Source organism: Canis lupus, chromosome X (genome assembly GCF_003254725.2).
Source record: "Canis lupus dingo isolate Sandy chromosome X, ASM325472v2, whole genome shotgun sequence".
In the NCBI taxonomy this organism is placed as follows: Eukaryota; Metazoa; Chordata; class Mammalia; order Carnivora; family Canidae; genus Canis; species Canis lupus.
The window spans coordinates 65,618,126-65,642,744 of NC_064281.1; the positions used below are offsets into that span (position 1 = coordinate 65,618,126).

General features: G+C 33.9%; 1 protein-coding gene across 3 annotated transcripts in view; it reads left to right on the forward strand.

The window, feature by feature from the left end:
* LOC112649496 (uncharacterized) overlaps positions 1-24,619 on the forward strand; it is a 290,778-nt gene that overhangs the window by 31,603 nt on the left and 234,556 nt on the right. For all 3 annotated transcript variants that reach the window (XM_025431847.2, XM_025431846.2, XM_025431848.2), the window contains exon 4: positions 20,494-20,657. In XM_025431847.2, coding sequence (XP_025287632.1) covers positions 20,494-20,657 — 164 coding nt within the window. The remainder of the gene's footprint in view (positions 1-20,493; positions 20,658-24,619) is intronic.

The window sequence follows — 24,619 nt, forward strand, 5'->3', positions numbered from 1 at the left end:
GGCATCATATAGTTTAGTCTTCTTTTTTTATCCATTCCATCACACTATGTCCTTTGATTGAATCATTTAATCTGTTTACATTCAAAGTAATTATTGATTAGGTGTGAACTTACTACCATTTTGTTACTTGTCTTTTGGTTGTTTTTGTAGTTCTCTGTTACTTTCTTCTCTTGCTCTCACAATTTGGTGGCTTTCTTTATTGATATCCTTTTATTCCCTTCTCTTCATTTTTTCATATGTATTATTAATTTTTGATTTATGGTTGCCATTAGGTGTATGTATAACATCATCTGCATATGGCATTCCATAATAAGTTTATGGTAACTTAAGTTTGAACCCATTCTTTACTCGTTTCCTCCCCATGTTTTAAGTATATGATGTTATACTTTACATCCTTTTATTTTGTGAGTTCCTTGACAGATTTTTATTTTTATTTATTTATTTTTAAAGATTTTAATTATTTATTCATGAGAGACACAGAGAGAGAGAGGCAGAGACATAGGCAGAGAGAGAAGCAGGCTGCATGCAGGGAGCCTGATGTGGGACTCCCAATCCCAGGACTCCAGGATCACACCCTGGGCCAAAGGCAGATGCTCAACTGCTGAGCCACCCAGGCATCCCTCCTTGACAGATTTGTAAAGATACAGTTATTTTTGCTGATTTTCTATTTCTTTTATTTGCTGTTCTTTTTCCAGCTTCTTTAGGTATGATGTTAGGTTGTGTAGTTGAGACTTTTCTTGCTTCTTGAGGAAGGCCTGTGTTGCTATATGTACTTCCCTATTAGGAATGCCTTTACTGCATTCCAGAGGTTTTGGACTGTCATGTTTTCATTATCATTTGCTTCCTTTTATTTTGTTTTAATTGTTCTTTAATTTCCTGGTTGATCTATTCATCCTTTAGTAGGATGTTCTTTAACCTCCATGTATTTGTGGTCCTTTCAATTTTTTTCTTGTGGTTGACTTCAAGTTTTATAGGCTTGTGGTCTGAAAATATGCATGGTATAATCTCCATCTTTTTGTACTGGTGAGATCTGATTTGTGTCCCAGTATGTAATCTATTCTAGAGAATATTCCATGTGCACTCCTATAGAATGTACATTCTGCTGCTTTAAGATGAAATGCTCTAAATATATCTGCTAAGTCCATCTGGTTCAAGGTGTAACTCAAAGGCTTTGTTTCCTTGTTGATCATCTGCTTCAATGATTTGTTCATTATTGGAGTGGTTTGTTAAGGTCCCCTACTATTAGTGTATTTATTAATCAGTGAGTTTCTTTAAGTTTGGTATTAATTAGTTTATATATTTGGCCTCTCCCAAGTTAGGGACACACATGTTTAGAATTGTTGGATCTTCTTGTTGGATAGATCCTGTTATTATGATATAGTGTCCCTCATCTCTTAGTACAATCTTTGGTGTAAAATATAGTTTGCCTAATATAAGGATGGATACTCTAGCTTTCTTTTGATTTCCATTAACATGATTAATGGTTCTTCATTCTCTCAATTTCAATCTGGTGGTATCTCTGGGTCTAAAATTAGTCTCTTGTAAGCAGCATATTGATCAGTCTTGGTTTTTTATCCATTCTGATACTTATGTATTCTGATGTCTTCTGATTGGAGCATGTAGTCCATTTCCATTCAGAGTCATTATTGAAAGATATGAATTTAGTGCCATTGTATTACCTATAAAGTTGCTGTTTCTGTAGATTGTTTCTGTTCCTTTCTGTTCTTTGTTACTTTTGGACTCTGTCTCCACTCAAAGAATCCCTTTTAATATTTCTTGCAGGGCTGGTTTAGTGTTCACAAATTCCCTTACTTTTGTTTTGTCCTGGAAATCTTTATCTCACCTTCTATTATAAATAACAGCCTTGCTGTATAAAATATTCTTGGCTGCATATTTTTCCATTTAGGACATTGAATATGTTATACCATTCCTTTCTGCCCTGCCAGGTCTCTGTGAACAGGTCTGCTGCCAGCCTTATGCGTCTACCCTTGTACGATAAGAACCTCTTGTCCAAAGCTAATTTCAGGATTTTCTCTTTTATAATTTGTAAGCTTCACTATCAATATGTCAAGTTGTTGATCTATTTGTTTATTTTAATGCGGGATCTCTGTGCCTCTTGGACATGAATGCCTGTTTCCTTCCCCAGATTAGGAAACTTCTCCGCTATAATTTGTTCAAATAAACCTTCTGCCCCTTTCTCCTGCTCCTCATTTCCTGGACTCCTATAATACAGATATTATATTGGTTTACAGAACTGCTGAGTTCACTCAGTCTACCTTTGTGATATAATAGGTTTGGTTCCCTCTTCTATCCTTTTTTCAAACCCAGGTAGTATCTTTATAATCATTGTTTTCAGTTCTAGTTCAGACATCTTACTTATATCTGTATTGATTAAATCTCTGGCAGTGAGTACTACTTCTTGTTCTTTTTTTTGGGGGGGGGGAGTGAATTTCTTCATCTTATCATTTTGTCCAGAAAAGAAAAGAGGAAATAAATAGAAAACAACAACAATAAGAACAACAACAAAAAACACTAGATAATGGGTGTGTTTTTGTCTGCTTGTTAAAAGAAACTAGATTCCCAAAATAAAAGAAATAAAGAAAAAAATATATATACATATAAAACGTATACATAACATATATATAAAAACATGTAATATGTATATAGCATATATAAACATTTATGTAAAACATATAAAATAAAAAAGCAATGAAAGGAAATAAAAATAACACATATATAAAGTATATAGAAAAATGAAAATTACAAAAGAATAAAAAATAATTTGGAAAAATAAGAAAATAACTGAAAAAATAATAGTAAAAGATAATAATAAAAATATAAAGAATGCTATATACTGTTTTCCTCTAGAGCTGAAGCTTTGCAGCCCTCTATGATTGATAAACTTGTTGAGAGGGAGTTTTTTGTGCTGGTCTTCTGAGGGAGGGGCCTGTTGCACTGATTCTCAGGTGGACTTGCCCTGGTTTAAAAGCCCCTCCAGTGAGCAGAGGCAGGGTTCATTGTAAATGGTTATAGATTCCACTTGGTGGCACTGTTTTGCTCCCTGAAGGCTTTCAACAGGGATGATGGGTGGGATGAATATGGCTGCACCCCACTCTCTAGCCCCTGTGCTAAATATTCAGCCCTCTACTCTTCAATGAGCCCTCACAGAAAACCAATCACTCTCTTTTTAGAAAAAATATTCTATTTATTTATTTGAGAGAGTGAGAGAGGACGTGTGTGTGCACATGAGTGGGAGAAGGGGAAGAGGGAGAGGGAGAAGCAGATTCCCCACTGAGCAGGGAACCCACAGATTTGAGGCTCGATTCCAAGACCCTGGGGTTACAACCTGAGTGGAAAGCAGATGCTTTACCAACTAATCTACCCAGCTGCATTTCAATTCGTCACTCTTATCTCCCTGTTTTTTGTCGGAATTCTGTGTTCACCTGGCCTGTGACCCAGTGTGTTTATCTTAGGCATGTGACTGAATTTCAAATCTCCAAATTTTAAGGAATCCCACAGTACAGACTCACACTGTTCCTCCTGGGGGAGGGGGCATCTCTCTATGCTTCTGCCTTTTGCTGAACCCCTCCCAGGAAAGTGCTCCCCTAGCCATGCAGCAGTTCCGTTTTGGCAACACAGAGCAGAAAGCCAGCACCTACCTAGACTTGCTGTTCTCAGTTGGCTTCTATGTTCGTATGCCTGGGATCTCTGCCACACTGAGGTACCACCCATTCTTCTTGTGACCCCAGGATTCCAATCACACTGTCACACCTTTAAGCCAGGCACATCCCCCACTGTACCAGACTTCTAAAAGTTCTGATTTTGCCTTCACTGCTTATAATACTTTGTGGTAGCTTCTTTAAGCAGGCTCCCTCCCCTCCTCCATAACCTGAGGTATATCACACCACATTCAAATCCCTTTACCTCCTACCTTCCAAATAGTGGTCTCTTTTCTACTGGTAGACTGCAGTATTTGTTTTCTCAGATTTCTCAGGTGTTCAGAATGACTTGATAACAATCTAGTTGTATTTCAGGGACAAGAAAAACTTTGGGTCCCCTTACTCCTCTACCATCTCAATTCCTCCCTAGCAACTATGTATATTTTTTGACTTGCATCTAAAAAATTAGGCTAGAGGCTTTTGTATCTTCTCACTTTGTTCTCATATTTAAACAAATCAATAAAGTAATATGTGTGAATACATTTTGTAATGCTTCCCTTTTTAGTATCCCATTTCCTTGACAGTATGCTCTTTAACTGTCTACAGAGCACTCTAGTTGTTAAAAAAAAAAACACGATTAAGAGTACTGAGTTGAGTAATTTTGGTTAATTTTCATAGTTTAATGTAATGAATTCATATCAAGCTCAAAAGACAGTTATTTGCACTTGATAAAAGGGAAGTTTTGGTGCATGCCTTATTACATATTGTGCTCTTTACTCCTCTCCTAGAGTATGTTTACATCTGTGATTACAGTGAAGATGTTTGAGGAAAGCTTTTGTTTTGGAGTCCCAACATTGTATCTTCCCAGTTATATAACCAGATATTCTGTTTTCTCTCATTTTGGCTTTGATTCTTGTGATACATTTTGTCTTCTGTAAGTAACCAAGATTGGAAAAGCAGGTTTTATCCATAGTCGGAGTTATACCTTTTGAATGAGCCATAGTGTTAGGTCTTTGACTCCTTCTTCATAATGTAAGACTATATGCCTTTTTAAAAGTATTTATTTATTGACTGATTGATTTGAGAGAGCGTGAGCAAGCATGAGCATGAGGAGAGGGCACAGGGAGAGAGAGAGGGAGTGAGGGAGAGAGAAAGAGAGAGAATTTCAAGTAGTATCCTCTGTGTTGAACACAGAGACTGACCTGGGGCTCAATCTCAGGACCCTGAGATCTTGGCCTGAGCTGAAATCAGGAGTCAGATGCTTAACTGACTAAGCCATTCAGGCACCCCAGACTATATGCTTTTGTGGGAGACATAACTCTAAAATGACCCTTAATAACTCATGCCTTTCTATAATCTCTTGCCTTTGAGTCATGTGTAAGACCTGGAAATATAATGTGTAGTAACTTCCATAATTAAGTTACTAATCAAGTAACTCTGAAAAAAGGCAGATTTTCCTGTGTGGGCCTGACCTAATCAGGTAAGCAACTTACTATGAGGTAGAACACAAAGATTCTCCTACTGGTCTTGAAGGAGAAAACTGTCATGTTATGGAAATGGCAAACAACCTGTAGAAGCTGAGAATCACACTCATTGATAGCCAGTAAGAAAGTAGAGACCTCAGTCCTAAAACCACAAGACACAGAATTCTTCCAATAACCAAGTTGCTGGGAAAAGGACCCTGAGCTTTACATGAGATTGTACTCTTGGAGAACACCTTGATTACAACCTGTGAGAACACGATCAGGAAGTCCAGATATTATGTGCCTAGAATTCTGACCTATAGATGCTATAAGATAATAAATGGGTTTATTTTAAGCAGCTAAGTATGTAGTAATTAGTTACATAATATTAGGAGGCTAATACTATAGCTTTAAACTATCCTTTCTGTTCAGAATCCTGGAATGTCATAACTTTTTGATCACTTAGATCAATAGACCCAATGAAATGATAATTTAAAAAATAGGAAAGAGAGGCTTTCAAAGTCATATGTCAGGAAGCAAGACTTGCTATAGATTATCCTCTTCTTGAGCCACTTTTTACTACATTATTGGGACTACTTAGTAAAAACTCAGACACATGATGTTTTAAAAATTAAATTGGAGGTCTGGAATGAAAGGTTGGTGAAACGGAGAGTGCCAAAATGTAAACAAAAGGTCTAGGTTCTTGTCCTGGCTCAGGTACTTTCTTTATTTGTAATTTTGTTCAGGTTACTTAAATTTAGTTTCCTTTATCTCATTATGGCTTTGGTTTGAATTTCCTTGATGATTATGGATATTGAGCACCTTCTCAAGTCCCTGTAAACCATATGTATGTCTTACTTAGAAAAATGTTTATTCAGATCCTCTCTCAAATGAATTGTATTGTTTCATTTTTGGCTGAGTTGTAGGAGTTCTTTATATATTTTGGATATTAATCTCTAAACAGATATCCTTTATGATATATCTAATTTGCAGATATTTTCTCCTGTTAGGTTTCCTTTTCTTTTGTTGATGGTTTCCTTTGCTGTGCAGAAGGTTTATACTTTGATGTAGTATCATGTCATCTGCAAATAGTGACAATGTTACTTCTTAATTTCCAATTTGGAAGTGTTTTATTTCTTTTTCTTGCCCAATTACACTGGCTAGGACTTGCAATACTGTGTTGAATACAAGTGGCAAGAATGGGTATCCTTGTATTGTTCCCTAAAAGAAAACCTTTTAACTTTCCAATATTGAGTATAATGTTACCTGTGGGCCTGTCATATATGGCCTTCATTATATTTAAGTACATTCAACCTTGTTGAGTTATTATCATAAATGGTGTTGAATTTTGTAAGATGTCTTTTATGCATCTATTGAGATGATCATATGATTTTATCCATTATTTTGTTAATGTGATATGTCACATTGGTTTGAGGATGTTGAAGCACTCCTGTTTCAATAGAATAAATCCCACTTGATCATGGTTTATGATCCTTTTAATGTATTGAATTGACTTGCTAATATTTTGTTGAAGATTTTGGTATGTAGGCTCATCAAGGGTATGGATTCTTTCTTTTTCTCTCTTTTTTTGTGTGCACACACTTGTGTGTGTGTGTCTTTGTGTGGTTTTTGTATCAGGGTCGTACTGGCCTCAGAAAATTAGTTTGGAAATGTTCCCTCCTCTTCTATTTTTGGAAGTTTGAGTTTTGAGTGATAATGATTTGTATTAATTCTTCTTTAAGTGTTTAATAAGGCTCACCAGTGAAGCCTTCTGGTCCTTGACTTCTAGTTGTTGGGAAGTTTTTAATTACTGATTCACTATCCTTACTAGTAATAAACCCATTCAAATTTTCTTTATTTTTTTTAATTTATTTTTTATTGGTGTTCAATTTACTAACATACAGAATAACCCCCAGTGCCCGTCACCCACTCACTCCCACCCCCTGCCCTCCTCCCCTTCTACCACCCCTAGTTCATTTCCCAGAGTTAGCAGTCTTTACGTTCTGTCTCCCTTTCTGATATTTCCCACACATTTCTTCTTTATTTTTGTGATTCAACCTTGGAAGTTTGTATGTTTGTAGGGATTTATCCATTTCTTCTAGGTTGTCCAATTTCTTGGCATATAATTGTTCATAGTAGCCTCTTATGTACCTTTGTATTTCTGTGGTATCAGAGGTACTGTCTCCTCTTTCATTTATTATTTTATTTATTTGTGTCTTTTCTGCTGGATGAATTTCACTAAAGGTTTGTTAATTTTGTTTATGTTTACAAAGAATAAGCACTTGGTTATTGCTTTTTAAAAATATTTTGTTGTCACTTAAATCACTTTCATTTCTGCTCTGACCTTTGTTATTTCCTTCCTTCTACTAACTTTGGGCTTCATTTTTTCTTCTTTTTCTACTTTTTTTTTGAGGTGTAAGATTAGGCTGTTTACTTGAGATTCCTTTTGTTTTTGTAAGTAGGCATTTATTGAAGTCCCCTCTTAGAACTGCTTTTACTGCATCCCTTAAGTTTCAGTATGCTATATTTCCATTTTTATTTTGTTTTATTTTTTTAGAGATTTTATTTATTTATTCATGAGAGACACACACAGAGACACTGCATATAGAGATATATGCAGAGGGAGAAGCAGGCTCCCCATGGGGAGTCCAATGTGAGACTCTATCTGGGGACCCTGGGATCACACCCTGAGCCAAAGGCAGATGCTCAGTCACTGAGCCACCCAAGCATTCCACTATATTTCCATTTTTAATTGTGTCAAGGATTTTTAAATTTTCTCTTTTGCTTTCTTTCTTGACCCAATAGTTGTTCATTCTATGTCTCATATTTTTTCTATTTACATTTAAAGTAGTTATTGATAGATATGCATTTACTCCTATTTTGTGGATTATTTTCTTGCTGTTTTATAATTCCTGTCTTTTATTCTTTTCTTGCTTTCTTTGTGATTTAATGATTTTATGAGTGATGTGCTCTGATTTCCTTCTCTTTATTTTTTGTTTCTACTATAATTTTTTTCCTTTGTGGTTCCCATGAAGCTTATAGAAACAACTTTTATTTATAACAGTCTATCCTAAGCTAGTGACAACGTAGGTTTGAATGCATTATAAATCTTTACATTTTTACTCCCCTCCCATGAATTATGGTTTTGATATCATAATTTACATTTTTTAATATTGTGTATCCCTTAACAAAATATTGTAGTTTATAGTCATTTTGCTACTTTTTATTTTAACCTTCATATTACCTTTATAACTGATTATAACCCACCACCTTTATATTACTAGATTATTCTGAATTTTACTATACATTTACCTTTGCTAGTGAGAATTATATTGTCACATGTATTTCTGTTACTAATTAGGGCTCTTTTATTTTCAAGAAGTTCTCCTTTAGCTTTTGCTTTTCTGGAAAACGCTTTATCTCTCCTGAATTCTGAAAGTCAATAGGATAGACTGTTTTAGGTTTGGTAAGCTGTTTTTAGTTAGAAGGTTTTTTCTTCTAGCCCTATGAATATATGGTTCCACTCCCTTGTGGGCTTCAAAGTTTCAACAGAAAAACCTGCACATAAATTTTTGGAGTTCTCTTATATGTAACAAACTTTATTTTCTCTTGCTGTTTTTAAGATTCTCTTCTTGCTTTTACCTTTGACACTTTCCTTGTGATGTCTTAAAGTGAGTCTTTTTAGATTCAACTTATTTGGAACTTTCAGGGCTTTCTGGATCTGGATGTTTGTATCTTTTCCCAGGGTAGGGAAGTTTACAGCCATTTTTCCTCCAAATAAATTTATTCCCCTTTCTCTCACTCCTTTCTTTCTGGGACCTCTATAATAGGAATCTTAGTTTGTTTGATGTTGTCCCGTAAATCCCTTAGGCTATCTTCAGTCTTTTTCTTTTTCCTTTAAATTTTGCTGCTCTGATTAAGTGGATTCCACTGCTCTGTCTTTGAGCTCATTGATTATTTCAACTGTTTCCCCTAGTATGCTGTTGAACTCTTCTTTTGTATTTTTTAAAGTTTTTATTTAATTCCAGGTAGGTAAAATATTATTGTTTTATTTAGTTTTAGGTGTACAATATAGTAATTCAGCACTTCATACATCACCCTGTACTCATCACAACATGGCACACCTTAATCCCCATCAACTATTTAACCCATCCCCAATCTTTCCTCTCTTGTAACCATTAGTTCTCTGTAAGTAAAAGACTGTTTCTTGGCTTGCCTCTTTCTCTCTTTTCTTCTTTGCTTGTGTTTTTTGTTTGTTTCTTAAATTCCACATATGAGAGAAATCATATGGTATTTGTCTTTCTTTGACTCACTTATTTCACTTATCATTATATTCTCTTTTTTATAGTTTTCAGAGTATGGGTCTTTCACCTCTTCAGTTAAGTTTATTCCTAGCTATTTTATTCTTTTTGGGTCAGTTGTAAATGGGACTGTTTTCTGTTTCTCTTTTTGATGCTTCATTATTAGTGTAAAGGAAAGCAGAAGATTTTTGTATATTGATTTTATAACCCCAACCTTATTGAATTCATTTATATGTTCTAGTAGTTTTTTAGTAGAATCTTTTGGATTTTCTATATAGTATCATGTCATGGCAACTAGTGAAAGTTTTACAACTTTCTTACCAATTTGGATACCTTTTTGTTTCTTCCTGTTGTCCAAGTGCTGTGACTAAGTCTTCCAGTACTATGTTGAATGAAAGTGATGAGAATGGACATCTTTGTCTTGTTCCTGACCTTAGGGGAAAATCTCTGTTTTTACCCATTGAAAATGATTTTAGCTATGGGTTATTCATATTAGGCCTTTATTATGTTGAAGTATGTTTTCTCTAAGCCTACTATATTGAGGGTTTTTATCATGAAAGGATATTATACTTTGTCAAATACTTTTTCTGTATCTATTGAAATGATCATAAGATTTTTATCCTTTCTCTTATTGATGTGATGTATCACACTGATTGATTTGAAAATATTGAACTTCCTTTGCATCCCAGGAATAAATCCCAATTGATTGTGGTGAATGATTTTTAAAAAATATTGTTGGATTCAGTTTGCTAATATTTTGTTGAGGATTTTTACATCCATGTTCATTGCAGATATTGGTTTGTAGTTCTCTTTTCTGTAGTGTCTTTATCTGGTTTTGATCTCAAGGTAATTCTGGCCTCATGGAATGAACTTGGTACTTTCCCTTCCTCTTAAATTCTTTGGAATAGCTTGATAAGAATAGGTACTGACTCTTCTTGAATAGTTTGGTAGAATTTGTTTGTCATGCCATTTGGTCCTGGATTTGTATTTGTTGGGAGATTTTTGATTAATGATTGAATTTCATTGCTGCTAATCCACCCATTCAAGTTTTCTATTTCTTCCAGATTCAGTGTTAGTAGGTTATGTGTTTCTACAAATTTATCCATTTCTTTTATGTTTCCCAATTTGTTGGCATATAAATTTCCTTTTTATTTATTTTTTAAATATTTATTTATTTATTTTAGAGAGAAAGATAGCAGGAGGAGGGATGGGGGATAAGGGAAAGTGAGAGAAGAATCTCAAGCAGACTCCTTGCTGAGCTTGGAGCCTGATGTAGGCCTTGATCCCATGACTCTGAGATCAAGAGCTTAGCTGAAATCAAGAGTCAAATGCTTAACCAACTGAGCCACCCAGACACCCCAGTTGGCATATAAATTTTCAAATATTCTCTTATAACTCTTTGCATTTCTACAATGTCAATTGTTATTTATCCTCTTTCATTTGCTATTTTGTTTAATTTAGTCCTTTCACTTCTTGAGATTAATGTGGCTAAAGGTTTATCAATTCTGTTGATCTTTTCAAGGAACCAGCTGCTGGTTTAATTGATTTGTTCTACTGAATTTTTATAGTTTGTTATTTATTTCTGCTCTAATCTTTATAATCATCTTTCTTCTGTTGATATTGGATTTTGTTTGTTGTTCTTTTTCTAGCTACTTTAGGTGTAAGGTTAGGTTATTTATTTGAAATTTTTCTTGTTTCTTGAGACATTGCTATAAGCTTTCCTATAAGCTTTCCTATTAGAACCATTTTTGCTGTATCCTGCAAATTTTGTACCATTGTGTTTTCATTTTCATTTTTCTCTATGTACTTTTTTATTTCTTCTTTGATTTCTTGGTTGACTCCTTTCATTGTTCAGTAGCATGTTATTTAACCTCCACATACTTGTACTGTTTCTAGATTTTTTCTTGTGGTTGATTTCCAGTTTCATAACTTTATTTTAAGAAAAAATGTGTGGAATGATTTCAATATTTTAAAATTTGTTTAGACTTATTTTGTGGCCTAATATGTGATTTATTCTGAAGAATGTTCTGTGTGCAGTTGAAAAGAATGTATTCTGCTGTTTTAGGATGGAGTGTTCTAAATATATCTGTTAAATCCATTTGGTTCAGTGTGTCATTCAAAGCCATTATTTCCTTGTTGATTTTCTGTTTGAATGATGTGTCCGTTGATGTAAGTGGGGTGTTAATATCCTCCAGTATTATTGTATTATTATTGATTAGTTCCTTTATGTTTGTTTTTAACTGTTTTATGTATTTAGTTGTTCCCATTGGGAGTGCATAAATATTTATAATTGTATCTTCTTGTTGGATTGTCTCCTTTATTAATATATTGTCCTTTTTTGCTTGTTATAGTCCTTGTTTTAAAGTCTATTTTATGAAATGTATTTATTGCTACCCTGGCTTTCTTTTGACATCTATTTGCGTAATAAATATTTCTCCATCCTGTCATTTTAAATCTTCAGGCGTCTTTAGGTCTGAAAACAATATCTTGTAGGCAGTATTTAGATGGGTCTTATTTTTTTTGTACCTATTCTGTCACCCTATGCTTTTGGTTGGAGAATTAAATCCATTTACATTCAAAGTATTTATTGATAGATGTGTACTTTTAAAAAAATATTTTATTTATTTATTCCTGAGAGAAAGAGAGAGATAGAGGCAGAGACACAGGCAAAGGGAAAAGCAGGCTCCATGCAGGGAGCCCGAGGTGGGTCTTGAACCTGGGTCTCCAGGATCAGGCCCTGGGCTGAAGACGGCGCTAAACCACTGAGTCACCAGGGCTGCCCGATAAATATGTATTTATTGCCATTTTGTTGCTTGTTTTGTGGTTGTTTTGTGGCTTTCCTCTGATCTTTTCTTTAGTTCTTTTTCATGGCTTACTGGCTTTGTTTAGTGATATACTTGGGTTCTTTGTTTTAGTTTTCACATATCAATTACTGTTTTCTGATTTGTGTTTCTCATTAGGTTTGTATATACCATCTTCTGTATATAATAGTCTGTATTAAGTTGATGGTTGCTTATGTTTAAACTCATTTTTTACTCTTCTCCCCTCCTTCCATGTTTTAGGTATATGGTGCTATATTTTACAGCCTTTAATTTTGCGAATCCCTTGAATACTTTTATAGGTATACTCATTTTTACTGCTTTGGTATTTCCTACTTTTCATACTTTTACCTATGGCATTTCCTTTCCATTCAGAGTCCCCTTTAACATCTCTTGTATGGGTGGTTTAATTTTGATGAACTCCTTTAGCTTTTGTTTGTCTGAAAAAATCTATCTCTCCTTTTATTCTGAATGATAGCTTCATGAGATAGAGTATTCTTGGCTGCAGATACTTTCCCTTCAGCATTTTGAATATGTCAAGTCACTTTATTCTGGCTTGCAATGTTTCTGCTAAAAAGTTCACTAATAGATTTATGTGATTTCCTTTGTATGTGTCCTTTTTTTTCTTGCTGGTTTTAAAATTCTTTATTGCTTCTTTTTACCATTGGTGTAAGCTAGTTAAGTAGTGAATGTGGGCACTGTGTGGGGTCCCATAGGTGGCATAGTTTCACTATTAAATGTCGAGGTGTTGAATGGTTTTTATTGATTTTTTTTGGGAGGTCCTATCTATCTGTTGGATATGAATGCCTGTTTCCTTCCCCAGATATGGGAAGTTCTCAGCTATGATTTGTTCAAATATAATTTGTTGTCTTCTCTCTCTCTTAGCCTCTTCTGGAATCCCAATTAGACATATATTCTTCCTTCTCAAGCTATCATTTATTTCCCTAAGCCTTTCCTCATGGGCTCTTGTTTTTCTCTTTTTTCCTTATCTTCCTTCCTTTCCATCAACTTGTCTTCTTTGTCACTCACTCTCTCTTTTGCCTCATGAAGCCTAGCAGTTAAAGCATCCAGTTTGGATTGCATCTCATTTAATCTGTTTTTAATTTTGGCTGGATTAGATCTCAATTCTGTACTAACAAAGTCTCTAGAGTCCTTTATACTTTTCTCCAGAGTCACCGGTAGCTTTATAATTGTACTTCTGAATTGTATTTTTGACATTGTATTAAATCCAAATTCTGTACCTTTGTGGCAGAGAGTACTGTTTCCGGTTCTTTCTTTTGTGGTGAGTTCTTCCTTCTAGTCATTTTATCCAGTGCAGATTGGCTGTATGAGCAGGCTGAGTCAAATATATCAACCACAACCTAAGGTAACATACACCCTAGATGATTCCGAAGAGGTCTGAGACCAGAAAATAAAAAGAAGAACACAACAAAATAAAACAAAAGGACCATTAAAGTGAAAATCAAATTTTAAAACAAAGTAGTAAAAATAAGAAGCAAAAAAAAAAAAAAAAAAAAAAAGAAGAATATCTTTTCTCTCTTTAATTGTGGAGTTTGTTCTGCCAGTTTTCAGTTCATTTCTCTAGATTATTTACACTAATGTGAGTGTTATCTAGTTGTATTGGTTGGATGAGATGAGCTCAGGGTCCTCTTACTCTGCCATCTTTGCAGCCTTCTGAAGTGCTGTTTAATGATTGTCTATAAGTTTCTCTAAAAGATTGTCTCTCCCTTTCCCCACTCTCTCTCACTCTCTAAAAAAAAAAGGAAAGGAAAGGAAAGGAAAGGAAAGGAAAGGAAAGGAAAGGAAAGGAAAGGAAAGGAAAGGAAGAAAAAGAAAGGGAGGAAAGGAAAAAGTCCTATGAAGGACCTATAGCTAGTTTTCCCATTGCTTGCTCATTTAGCTTTATAATTTTTTTACCATTCTTTTCAAGGCAGTTTATTACTACAATTTTCTTACTGTATTTTAAGTTGAGTTCTGTTGGATCTATCTAGCATCGTTCTTATGTTTGACTATTGTTATATAACATCAAATCAACGTGATAGTTTTCTGTTGGTGCCAGGTTTGTATTGTGCATTTGAAATTCCTGGCTCTCTTTGGAATCTAATTTTGTAGCTTACTCATCCTAGTATGTCTAGGCTCCATTACATATGGTTTTTATGACTTGCTAATGTGAAAAAGCTCTCAGTTAAGATGCGTTAATCTTCTGTTGCTTGAAATTCAGTAAATGAAAAGTTTTAAAATGCATTTGATGTCCTTTTGGCCTCTTTTTCCTTTCAAGTATATATCAATTCCTTATAAAATAGGAATTGATATCTATATAAGATAGATGAAATTTTCTTAATTGATGAGTTTCAGAAAATTTTAAATAGTTTTGGCTACAGAAGCATCTCTTTAATTTTCAGTTGTAGTATTGGTTTAAATAATGTAATTAGCCAATTTCTGACTAATACTACTCAGCAATACATAGATTTTTTTTCCTGAGTTCTTTTCAGTATTTTATTGTTGCCTTCTAGATAAAGTCATAGCACATACAAATAAGAAACCAAATTAGATTAAAAATAGCCTATTGTATTGACCTATATACAATATGGTGGATTTTAGGAACATAAAGCATTGATTGATGAAACTGAATTACATGCTGCATATAGTGTTGAGAAATACTAGATAGCAGTTACATTGTGCAGGATATATGTATGTGAATATATTGCCCCATCATTCAAATTTATTCTAATCTCTTATCTTTTTGCTTAACTAATGCCTATACTATTTCTCATTCACTTAACTCTTGGGGCATATTTCTTTTAGCGTGAGGTACATGACACTAACATTTGTTGTGTGTTTTTCTTCAGTTGCATAAAACAAAACTGTAAGCTATTTAAATGTAGCAATTGTGTTGTGTTTCTTCCTGTCTCCCACAGTTTCTAACAATTATTTTGCACATGGAGAACATTTATTAAATATTTTCTGAGAAAATATATGGTTGAGATTAAGGAACGGTGAGCTGTACGTATGGATTATGATCTTTTCAAGAATTCACTGATGTGGATAGCTGGCTGCACTTAGATTATTTTGAGTTGTGGTCAGCTGTCTCACATATTTTATGGGTGTCATAGAAGCCATTTCCAGTCTTAAGCCATTCATTTACTATGACAAGTAGTATAGCATAGTGACCAAGAGCATGAGATATGTAGTTAAACTTCTTAGATTTAAATTCTGACTCAGCCACTTACTAGCTGTGTGTTCTTCAGTAAGTGACTTACCTCTCTTAAGTCAGTTTTTACATCTGTAATGTGGGAATAATAGTAGTTCCTATGTCATAGAGTTTTTGCAAGAATTGAGTTAATATATAAAAAATGCTTAAAACAATGTTGAATGTTAATTATTATTATTACAGTGGATCTTGCAGCTTCTTAAACTAAGAAAAAAACTCCAATCATTTTTATTTATAAACAAAATACACAGGCTAATCTTGGTGGCTTGTGTCAATCCCTGTACATATACAATGGGGTCATGACTATATGAATTACTGATATATATGGGAAAATAAATTTAAAATTTACATAAGCACATGCATGCACATATTTATACATATACACAATGTTTAAGAATAATACTGTGATTCAAACGTGTAAATCAATATTGTTAATATAAGCTCTAATGGGACAAAGTGACAGGGATAAAAATAAAACCTGGGTAAGTTTGAATGTATATGCCACATAAATCAATTTGAAAGTCAGATTTTCAGATTTATAGCTGAATTTTCAATTTTAAAATTTATCTTTGGCAGTAATTTGAACATCATCACTATGAATGTGTGGAAGTCTATCAAAATACATATGGTTTTACAAACCTGGAAGACTGGGTGCCAGATATTGAGGATGAGATTTCTGTCTTTTATTGATGGTATCACTTTGAAGGGGCATGCTGATTATGGAATCTTCATCAATTCTTGGGCTTACTAAATGTCTTCTTGGATATTTGCCATGGATTTTTTGCATCATAACATTGAGCTTCTTCAGTCTTCATGAGTCCTTAAAGAAATATACATGTCTCTGATTAGCAGGCTTTTCATGCTTATAACCTAATATATGTTAATCAGGCCAACCTGTTAATTATTCCATTAATGGCTTAAAAGACAAATGTTTAAATGAAAGCAAAATGATATGTATGGATTCCATCCAAAATCCCATAATCAAAGGATGCAGGCTCTTGTTTGGTGAAGTGATGGAACTGGTTTCAGGTCCATATTTATTATCTGGTCCATATTACTTTCTAAGGAAGTTTTAAAAAAAGAGTTTATAAAAACAAAGGCAAAGTAACCTAACTCAAATAACTGACATTTACTATATCAGATACTCAATCGTCTATAGAGACTAAGTTGTTTTATTAAATTTGTATACATCACAATTCTTTAATTTATTCCTACAATCTTGTTGACAGTATATTAAATTTTAGTGCAAGTATCTGTTGCAGTTCATAAAACAGAATGTCTCCCCTGGGTGTGTGAAATATTCAAGGCACTATTATTCATTTGCCAGAAACTCATGAAGAGTAAAGAAAATATAAAATCCTTTCTGATCAGCCATTCAACATTTAAATATATTTACTGAGTCAAGTGTCAAGTATATATGAGCATTATTCATAAGAATATATATCTCATTCTGTTGGACAAAACTATATATAATTTTCTCCTAGCCAATTCCTAGCATAAAAACTGACTAATACAAATCTGTTTTTAATCATATTTAATAAATATAACAACTACTGTAAGGTCTTCTATAAGTTAATAGGTTTATAAAGTTAATCATATTTAATAAAGTTTATAAAGTTAATCATATTTAATAAATATAACAACTACTGTAAGGTCTTCTATAAGTTAATAGGAAATCTTGGGAAATTTAGCTTATTTTGACATAGTTACACAGCTTCCCCAAATAGCCAAAGAAACTTTGAAAAAGAAAAGCAAAGCTGGAGGAATCACAATTCCAGAATTCATGTTGTATTCACAAAACTGTGGTGATCAAAACAGTATGATACTGGCACAAAAATAGACACATAGATCAATGGAACAGAATAGAAAACCCAGAAATGAACCCACACTTATGTCAATTCATTTTCAGCAAAGTAGGAAAGAATATCCAATGGGAAAAAGGCAGTCTCTCCTCTTGATATTTTCTATTTACTTTTAGCCACTCATATATGTACTCTCATAAATCAATACTTAAAGGAAATAATAAACTTGAAAAATAAGCTGACAGAAATATACCCAAGTTTAGGTGGGTACTTTGTAACTCTTTTAATAATATTGCTAGTTATAGTGTGGAGCAGAGAAGTATTCTCTATTATAAAGCTCTAAGGAACAGAAATGGGAAATCTGAATAAATAAGCTGATAGAAATTGGGTTATTCAAGGTGGCTTTACTTTAAAATTTTTAAATGCAGTGAGAAATTTTACTACTTTATGAGTAATTTAAAATAAAAAAAATAGTTTTATACCTTTAAAGGGCAGATTGCAATAAGAATTAAACTAACAAGCACCAGAAAAACAATCTGGTTAAAAAAGGGGCAGAAAAAAATTTAAAAATAAAAAATAAACAGAATGCCTGAATAGTTACTTTTCCAATGAAGATATACAGATGGCGAACACACACACATGAAAAGATGCTCAACATCACTAATCACAGAAATCCAAGTAAAAGCCACAAGGAGATACCACCTCATACCTGTCACAATCGCTAAAATCAAGAAGATAAAAAGCACCAAATATTGGTGAAGATGTGGAGAAAAAGGAACTCTTGTGCTCTTTTGGTGGGAATATAAATTGGTCCAGCCACTGTGGAAAATAATATGAAAGGTCCTCAAAAAACTAAAAATAGAAATTCTATATAATCCAATAATTCCACTATTGGATATTTACCCAGGGAAAATGAAAACACTAATTCAAAAAGTTACATGCACCCCTATGTTTATTGCAACATTATTTATAATAGCTAAAACATGAAAGCCACTTAAGTGTCCATCAAAAGATGAATGGATAGGAAAATGTAGTAGGGAAAAATATAATATAATATAATATAATATAATATAATATATATATATTTATATATATGAGTATATTATGTATTACATATATGTGGTACATTATATATATATAATGTTGTATAAGAGGAATGAATAAGAAAAAGGTTTTATATATATGTGTGTGTATATATATATATTATATAAATAAAATGGAATATTACACAAACATAACAAAATGAGATGATGCTGTTTAAGACAACATGGATGGGCCTATAGGGTATTATGCTAAGTGAAATAAGTCAGACTGAGGAAGACAAATACCATATGATTCCATGAGTGGAATCTAAAAAAATGAGTAAAGAAACAAATAACAGAATTAGAACTATAAATATAGAAAAAAAACTGATGGTTTCCAGAGGTAAGGGGTATGGAGGAGTTGGATAAAATGGGTGAAGAGGAGAGGGAGATATAGGCCTCCAGGTATGGAATGAGTAAGTCAAGGGAATAAAAAAATAGACTATATGGAATATGGTCAATGATACTGTAATAGTGATGTAATGAGACAGATGGTACCTATGCTTGTGGTGAGCATAGCATAACATATAAACTTAAAAAAAATATATATATATATATATATAAACTTGTCAAGGGGATCCTTGGGTGGCTCAGCGGTTTAGTGCCTGCCTTTGGCCCAGGGCACGATCCTGGAGTCCCGGAATCGAGTCCCATGTCGGGCTCTCGGCATGGAGCCTGCTTCTCCCTCTGCCTGTGTCTCTGCCTCTCTCTCTCTCTCTCTCTCATAAATAAATAAATAAATCTTTTAAAAAATAAAATAAAAAAAAACTTGTCAAATCAAATCATTAGGTTGTACAACTGAAACTAAAGTAACATTGTGTGTCAATTATACTCAAATTTAAAAATAAATAAATAAATAAGAATGAAACAAAGTAAACTTAATAGAGTCATTGATAGGCCTTGTTTTTAATAAATAGGTAAGAATGTAAATATTATTTAATTACCATATGAATAAAATTAAGTATATACTTACAAAGTACTTGCCAAGTTTTAAAAGTAGTTTAAATATTCTTCATGAAATATTATTATATTATCTAATTAGCAAATTATCTAAAGATATTATGAACTTAAACGCTCTTCTGAATTCATTATTTTTATAAAAGAAAAGTAATGGGATTTGTATTAATCAGTTTATATCCTTAGTTCCCAGGATATTAGCCACACTTACTTTCACAGGGAAGTTCAACATCAAATTTCAAATAAATTATGTTAAGTTTTGATCATGTCCTCTGTACTCCTACTCTTATTATGTATAACCAAAGGAGAATGATAATTTCATAATTTATTTAGTCTTTTGATGCATTTAGTTATTCATAGCTCAGCCTTCCATTATAACAGATTATGTTCATTTTTCTCCATCGTGTAATACATTGCGTTACTCTTGGATCGTCTCATTACTTCTTTCTAAATGGAGCTAAAGATATGGATGAACTAATTTGCTAAAATATATATCTGAATAATTTGGGATTTTTTTCCTGTTTTAATTATAATTATGAAGCAATTTACCCAAGAGATTGTACCCACCCAAAATAGTTTATATATATTAGCTATATATATTCTTAATTGATAAAATTCTAAATGTTAAAGCAGTCACAAATCAAAAAACACATTTTATATCAGTTCAATTAAGTCTAATTTAAATATTATCACAATAGATTATAAATATACTTTCAGTTATAATCTCTGACTGTAGCTATATTTAAGTGTCTCTTTTATAAATTAAATTTTGCAGGGCAGCCCGGGTGGCTCAGTGGTTTAGTGTGGCCTTCAGCCCAGGGCATGATCCTCGAGTCTGGGGATCAAGTCCCACATCAGGCTCCCTGCATGGAGCCTGCTTCTCCCTCTGTCTGTGTCTCTGCCCCTCTCTCTCTCTCTCTCTCTCTCTCTCTGTCTCTCATGAATAAATAAACAAATAAATAATCTTTAAAAAAATTGTACTTAATCATTTCTGTAAGGATGTACAAAAATTTGTCCTTCATAAGACTTTATAACTAAAGATGCCGAATTTAAGATGGACTGTTGGAATAAAAAAATAGTTCATTGATGACAAAAAGCCACAAGTAATTCTATACTGGTAAAATTGTATAGTTATCTTTACAAGGAAGTAGAGTCTCCATTTTCCTTGAAATCTCCTTTACTTCTTTTGTCTCTTTCAGGATTGGATGATAGTTTTCTGGCATATGGAGAAATCTTTGAAAGAGCAGAAATCAATGGGGAGAAGCTACTTAACATCACCCGGCAAAAACTTAAAGAACTTGGCATAATCCAAACTGACCACCAGGACATCATATTAAAAGCAGTTGCTAATATTTGTAAAAAGGTAAGTGTAGCACTGTCCTGTATTGCCTTTCTTTCTAATTAACAAAGATAAATATATAAAAGAGTGTGCTTCTGTCTGATACATGCTCTACAGTGAATTGCAGTTTTTTGCCTTTACAGTTCAGAATTAATTATGACTGATATGGTCTCTCATTACTCAGCTCAAAAATTCTTTTTTTAATAAAAGATTTTATTTATTTATTCATGAGAGACACAGAGAGAAAGAGAGGCAGAGACACAGGCAGAAGGAGAAGCAGGCTCCATGCAGGGAGCCTGACATGAGACTTGATCCCAGGTCTCCAGGATCATGCCCTGGGCTGAAGGCAGTGCTAAACTGCTGAGCCACCTGGGCTACCCATCAGCTCAAAAATTCTGTGGGCCCTTCTTAATCCTATATTTAAATCATGACACTGTCTGAAGTGGTTGCTGTTTCTTGTTCTGCCTTGATGATAATATGTTCCATCATTCCTGGGAGAATCAAGAATATTCTGCTTCCCAGAATTGAAAGTTATATATGGAGGTTCTAGGAAATAAACTCACACATTTTTATGAAATCAAAGGATTAAGAGGACAGCTATATCTTCTGAGGATCAAAATGAAGAATGGTAAGGGGGTTATCAAGGCAAGACACAAAATTCTAGACAGGTGTCATTGCACCTAAAAATAGAGTTGTCACTTTATATAATAGCTAAGTCAATCCAAAATTCAATAATAAATACAAAGAACAACCTGGCACTGTTTAACAAAGATGAAGAAAACTTGGAGTTTTCATTATTTCAGGGCTGTGATCAAATCCATCTATCAACAAATACTGATTGAGGACCTTCAGTTACTTGAGTAATTCAAGCAATGTTGTATGCCTAATTGTATCCAGTGAGTTTCATTTTCCACATTTTCATTGGACAGGCTTAAAACTATTTCCATGTAGTCTGACCTTTTTCAGTCAGCATAAAAGGCTCTAAGTCCATCCATGTTGTTGCAAATGACAAGACCTGATCATTTTTTGTGGCTGCATAATATTCCATTGCATTTATATACCACTTCTTTATTCATTCATTAATTAGTGGACACTCAGGTTGCTTCCACATTCTAGCTATTGTAAATGATGTTACAGTAAACATAGAGTTGTGGATATCTCTTTGAATTAGTGTTTTCATTTTAATCGGGTAAATACCCACTAGTTGAATTGTTGGATCATATGGTTTTTCTATTTTTAATTTTTTGAGGACCTCCACATTGTTTTCCATAGCGGCTGTACCAATGTATATATTCCCACCTACAATTTGTGAGAGTTCCTTTTTTTATAATTTGTATTTTTAAAAAGATTTTATTTGTTTACTCATGAGAGACACAGAGAGAGAAACAGGCTCCGAGCAGGGAGCCCAATGTGGGACTCAATCCCCTGGGGACTCCAGGATCACGCTCTGAGGCAAAGGCAGACACTCAACTGCTCAGCCACCCAAACGTGCCTATGAGAGTTACGTTTTGTCCACACCTTCACCAACACTTATTTCTTGTCTTTTGGATTTTAGCCATTTTGACAGGTGTGAGGTGATATCTCATGATGGGTTGCTTTGCATTTCTGTGATTTGCATTAGTAATATTGAGCATTTTTTCATGTGTCTGTTGTTCATCTGTCTATCTTTTTGGAAAAATGTCTATTCAGGTCCTCACTCATTTTTACAATGGAACACTGTGTACTCCCTTTTAAAGTAGTCTCTGAAAAAAATAGTCTCTGTGTATCTTTTCCATCATAGTCTTTATAAGACTATGACAATATGTGTATTTGATTATGCTTTAAATCCTATTAAGTCAGGTATTCAGTTGAGACTAACAGGTAAACACCATGAGAATCCTTGCATACTGCCTGAACAAATTTAGTGTGTTAGTCCTAAAAGGGTTTAGTTTTAAACACCAGTTTATTTCTATATATATATTATGTATTTTATTTTTAAATATTTTATTTGCATTCAATTTGCCAACATACAACACCAAGAGCTCATCTCATCTTGTGCATTCCTTAATACCCATAACCCAGTTACCCCACCCCCTACCTACCTCCCCTTCTTCAACCCTTTGTTTGTCTCCCAGGGTTAGGGGTGTCCCATAGTTTGTTTTCCTGTCTAATCTTTCCCATCCTTATGGTCCCTTTCACTGTCTTATATTCCACATCTGAGTGAAATCATATGATAATTGTCTTTCTCCAATTGACTTATTTCATTCAGCATAATACCCTCCAGTTCCATTCATATCAATGTAAATGGTAGGTATTCATCCTTTCTGATGACTGAGTAATATTCCATTGTGTGTGTGTCTGTGTGTGTGTGTGTGTATATATATATGTATATATATATTATATATTATATGTATATATATGGTATATTATATATACCACTTCTTTAGGCATTCATCTGTCAAAAGACATCTTGGCTCCTTCAACAGTTTGGCTATTGTGGACATTGCTGCTAGGAACATTGGGGTACAGGTGTCCTGTATTTCACTACCATCTATATCTTTAGGGTAAATACCCAGTAGTGCAATTGCTGGGTAATAGGGTAGCTATTTTGTCTTCTTGAGGAACCTCCACACTGTTTTCCAGAGTGACTGTACCAGCTTGCATTCCCACCAACAGTGTAAGAGGGTTCTCCTTTCTCTACATCCTCCTCAACACACGTTGTTTCCTGTCTTGTTAATTTTAGCCATTTTCACTGGTGTAAAGTGGTATCTCATTGTGGTTTTGATTTGTATTTCCTTGATGCAAAGTGATGTGGGGCATTTTTTCATGTGCTTGTTGGCCATATGTAGGTCTTCTTTGGAGAAACGTCTGTTCATGCCTTCTACCCATTTCATGATTGGATTGTTTTTTTGGATGTTGAGTTTCATAAGTTCTGAATAGATCTTGCATACTAGCCCTTTATCTGATATGTCATTTGCAAATATCTTCTCCCATTATGTAGGAGGTCTTCTAGTTTTGTTGACTGTTTCCTTTGCTATGCAGAAGCTTTTTATCTTGATGAAGTCCCAATAGTTCATTTTTGCTTTTGTTTCCCTTGCCTTTATAGATGTATCTTGCAAGAAGTCGCTGTGGCCAAGTTCAAAAAGGGTGTTGCCTGTGTTCTCCTCTAGGATTTTGATGGATTCTTGTCTCACATTTAGATCTTTCAACCATTTTGAGTTTATTTTTATGTCTGGTGTAAGAGAATGGTCCAGGTTCATTCTTCTGCATGTAGCTGTCCAATTTTCCAAACACCATTTGTTGAAGAGACTGTCTTTTTTTTTTCCATTGGATATTTTTTTTCTGCTTTGTTGAAGATCACTTGATCATAGGGTTGATGGTCCATATCTGGGTTCTCTATTCTGTTCCATTGATCTATGTGTGTGTTTTTGTGCCAGTACTATACTGTCTTGATGATCTGAGCTTTGTAATACAGCATTAAGTCAGGCTTTGTGATGCCCCCAGCTTTGGTTTTCTTTTTCAACATTCCTCTGGCTATTCAGGGTCTTTTCTGATTTCATACAAATCTTAGGATTATTTGTTCCAACTCTGTGAAAAAAGTCCATGGTATTTTGGAAGGGATTACATTGAATGTGTAAATTGCTCTGGGTAGTGTAGGCTTTTTCATAATATTATTTCTTCCAATTCACAAACATGGAATATTTTTCCATCTCTTTGTGTCTTCCTCAATTTCTTTCAGAAGTGTTTTGTAGTTTTTAGGATACAGATCCTTTAACTCTTTGGTTAGGTTTATTCCTAGGTATCTTATGCTATTGGGTGCCGTTGTAAATGGGATTGACTCCTTAATTTCTCTTCCTTCAGTCTCATTGTTAGTGTAAAGAAATGCAGCTGATTTCTGGGCATTGATTTTGTATCCTGCCACACTGCTAAATGACTCTATGAGTTCTAGCAATTTGGGGGTGAAGTCTTTTGGGTTCTTCATGCACAGTATCATGTCATCTGCGAAG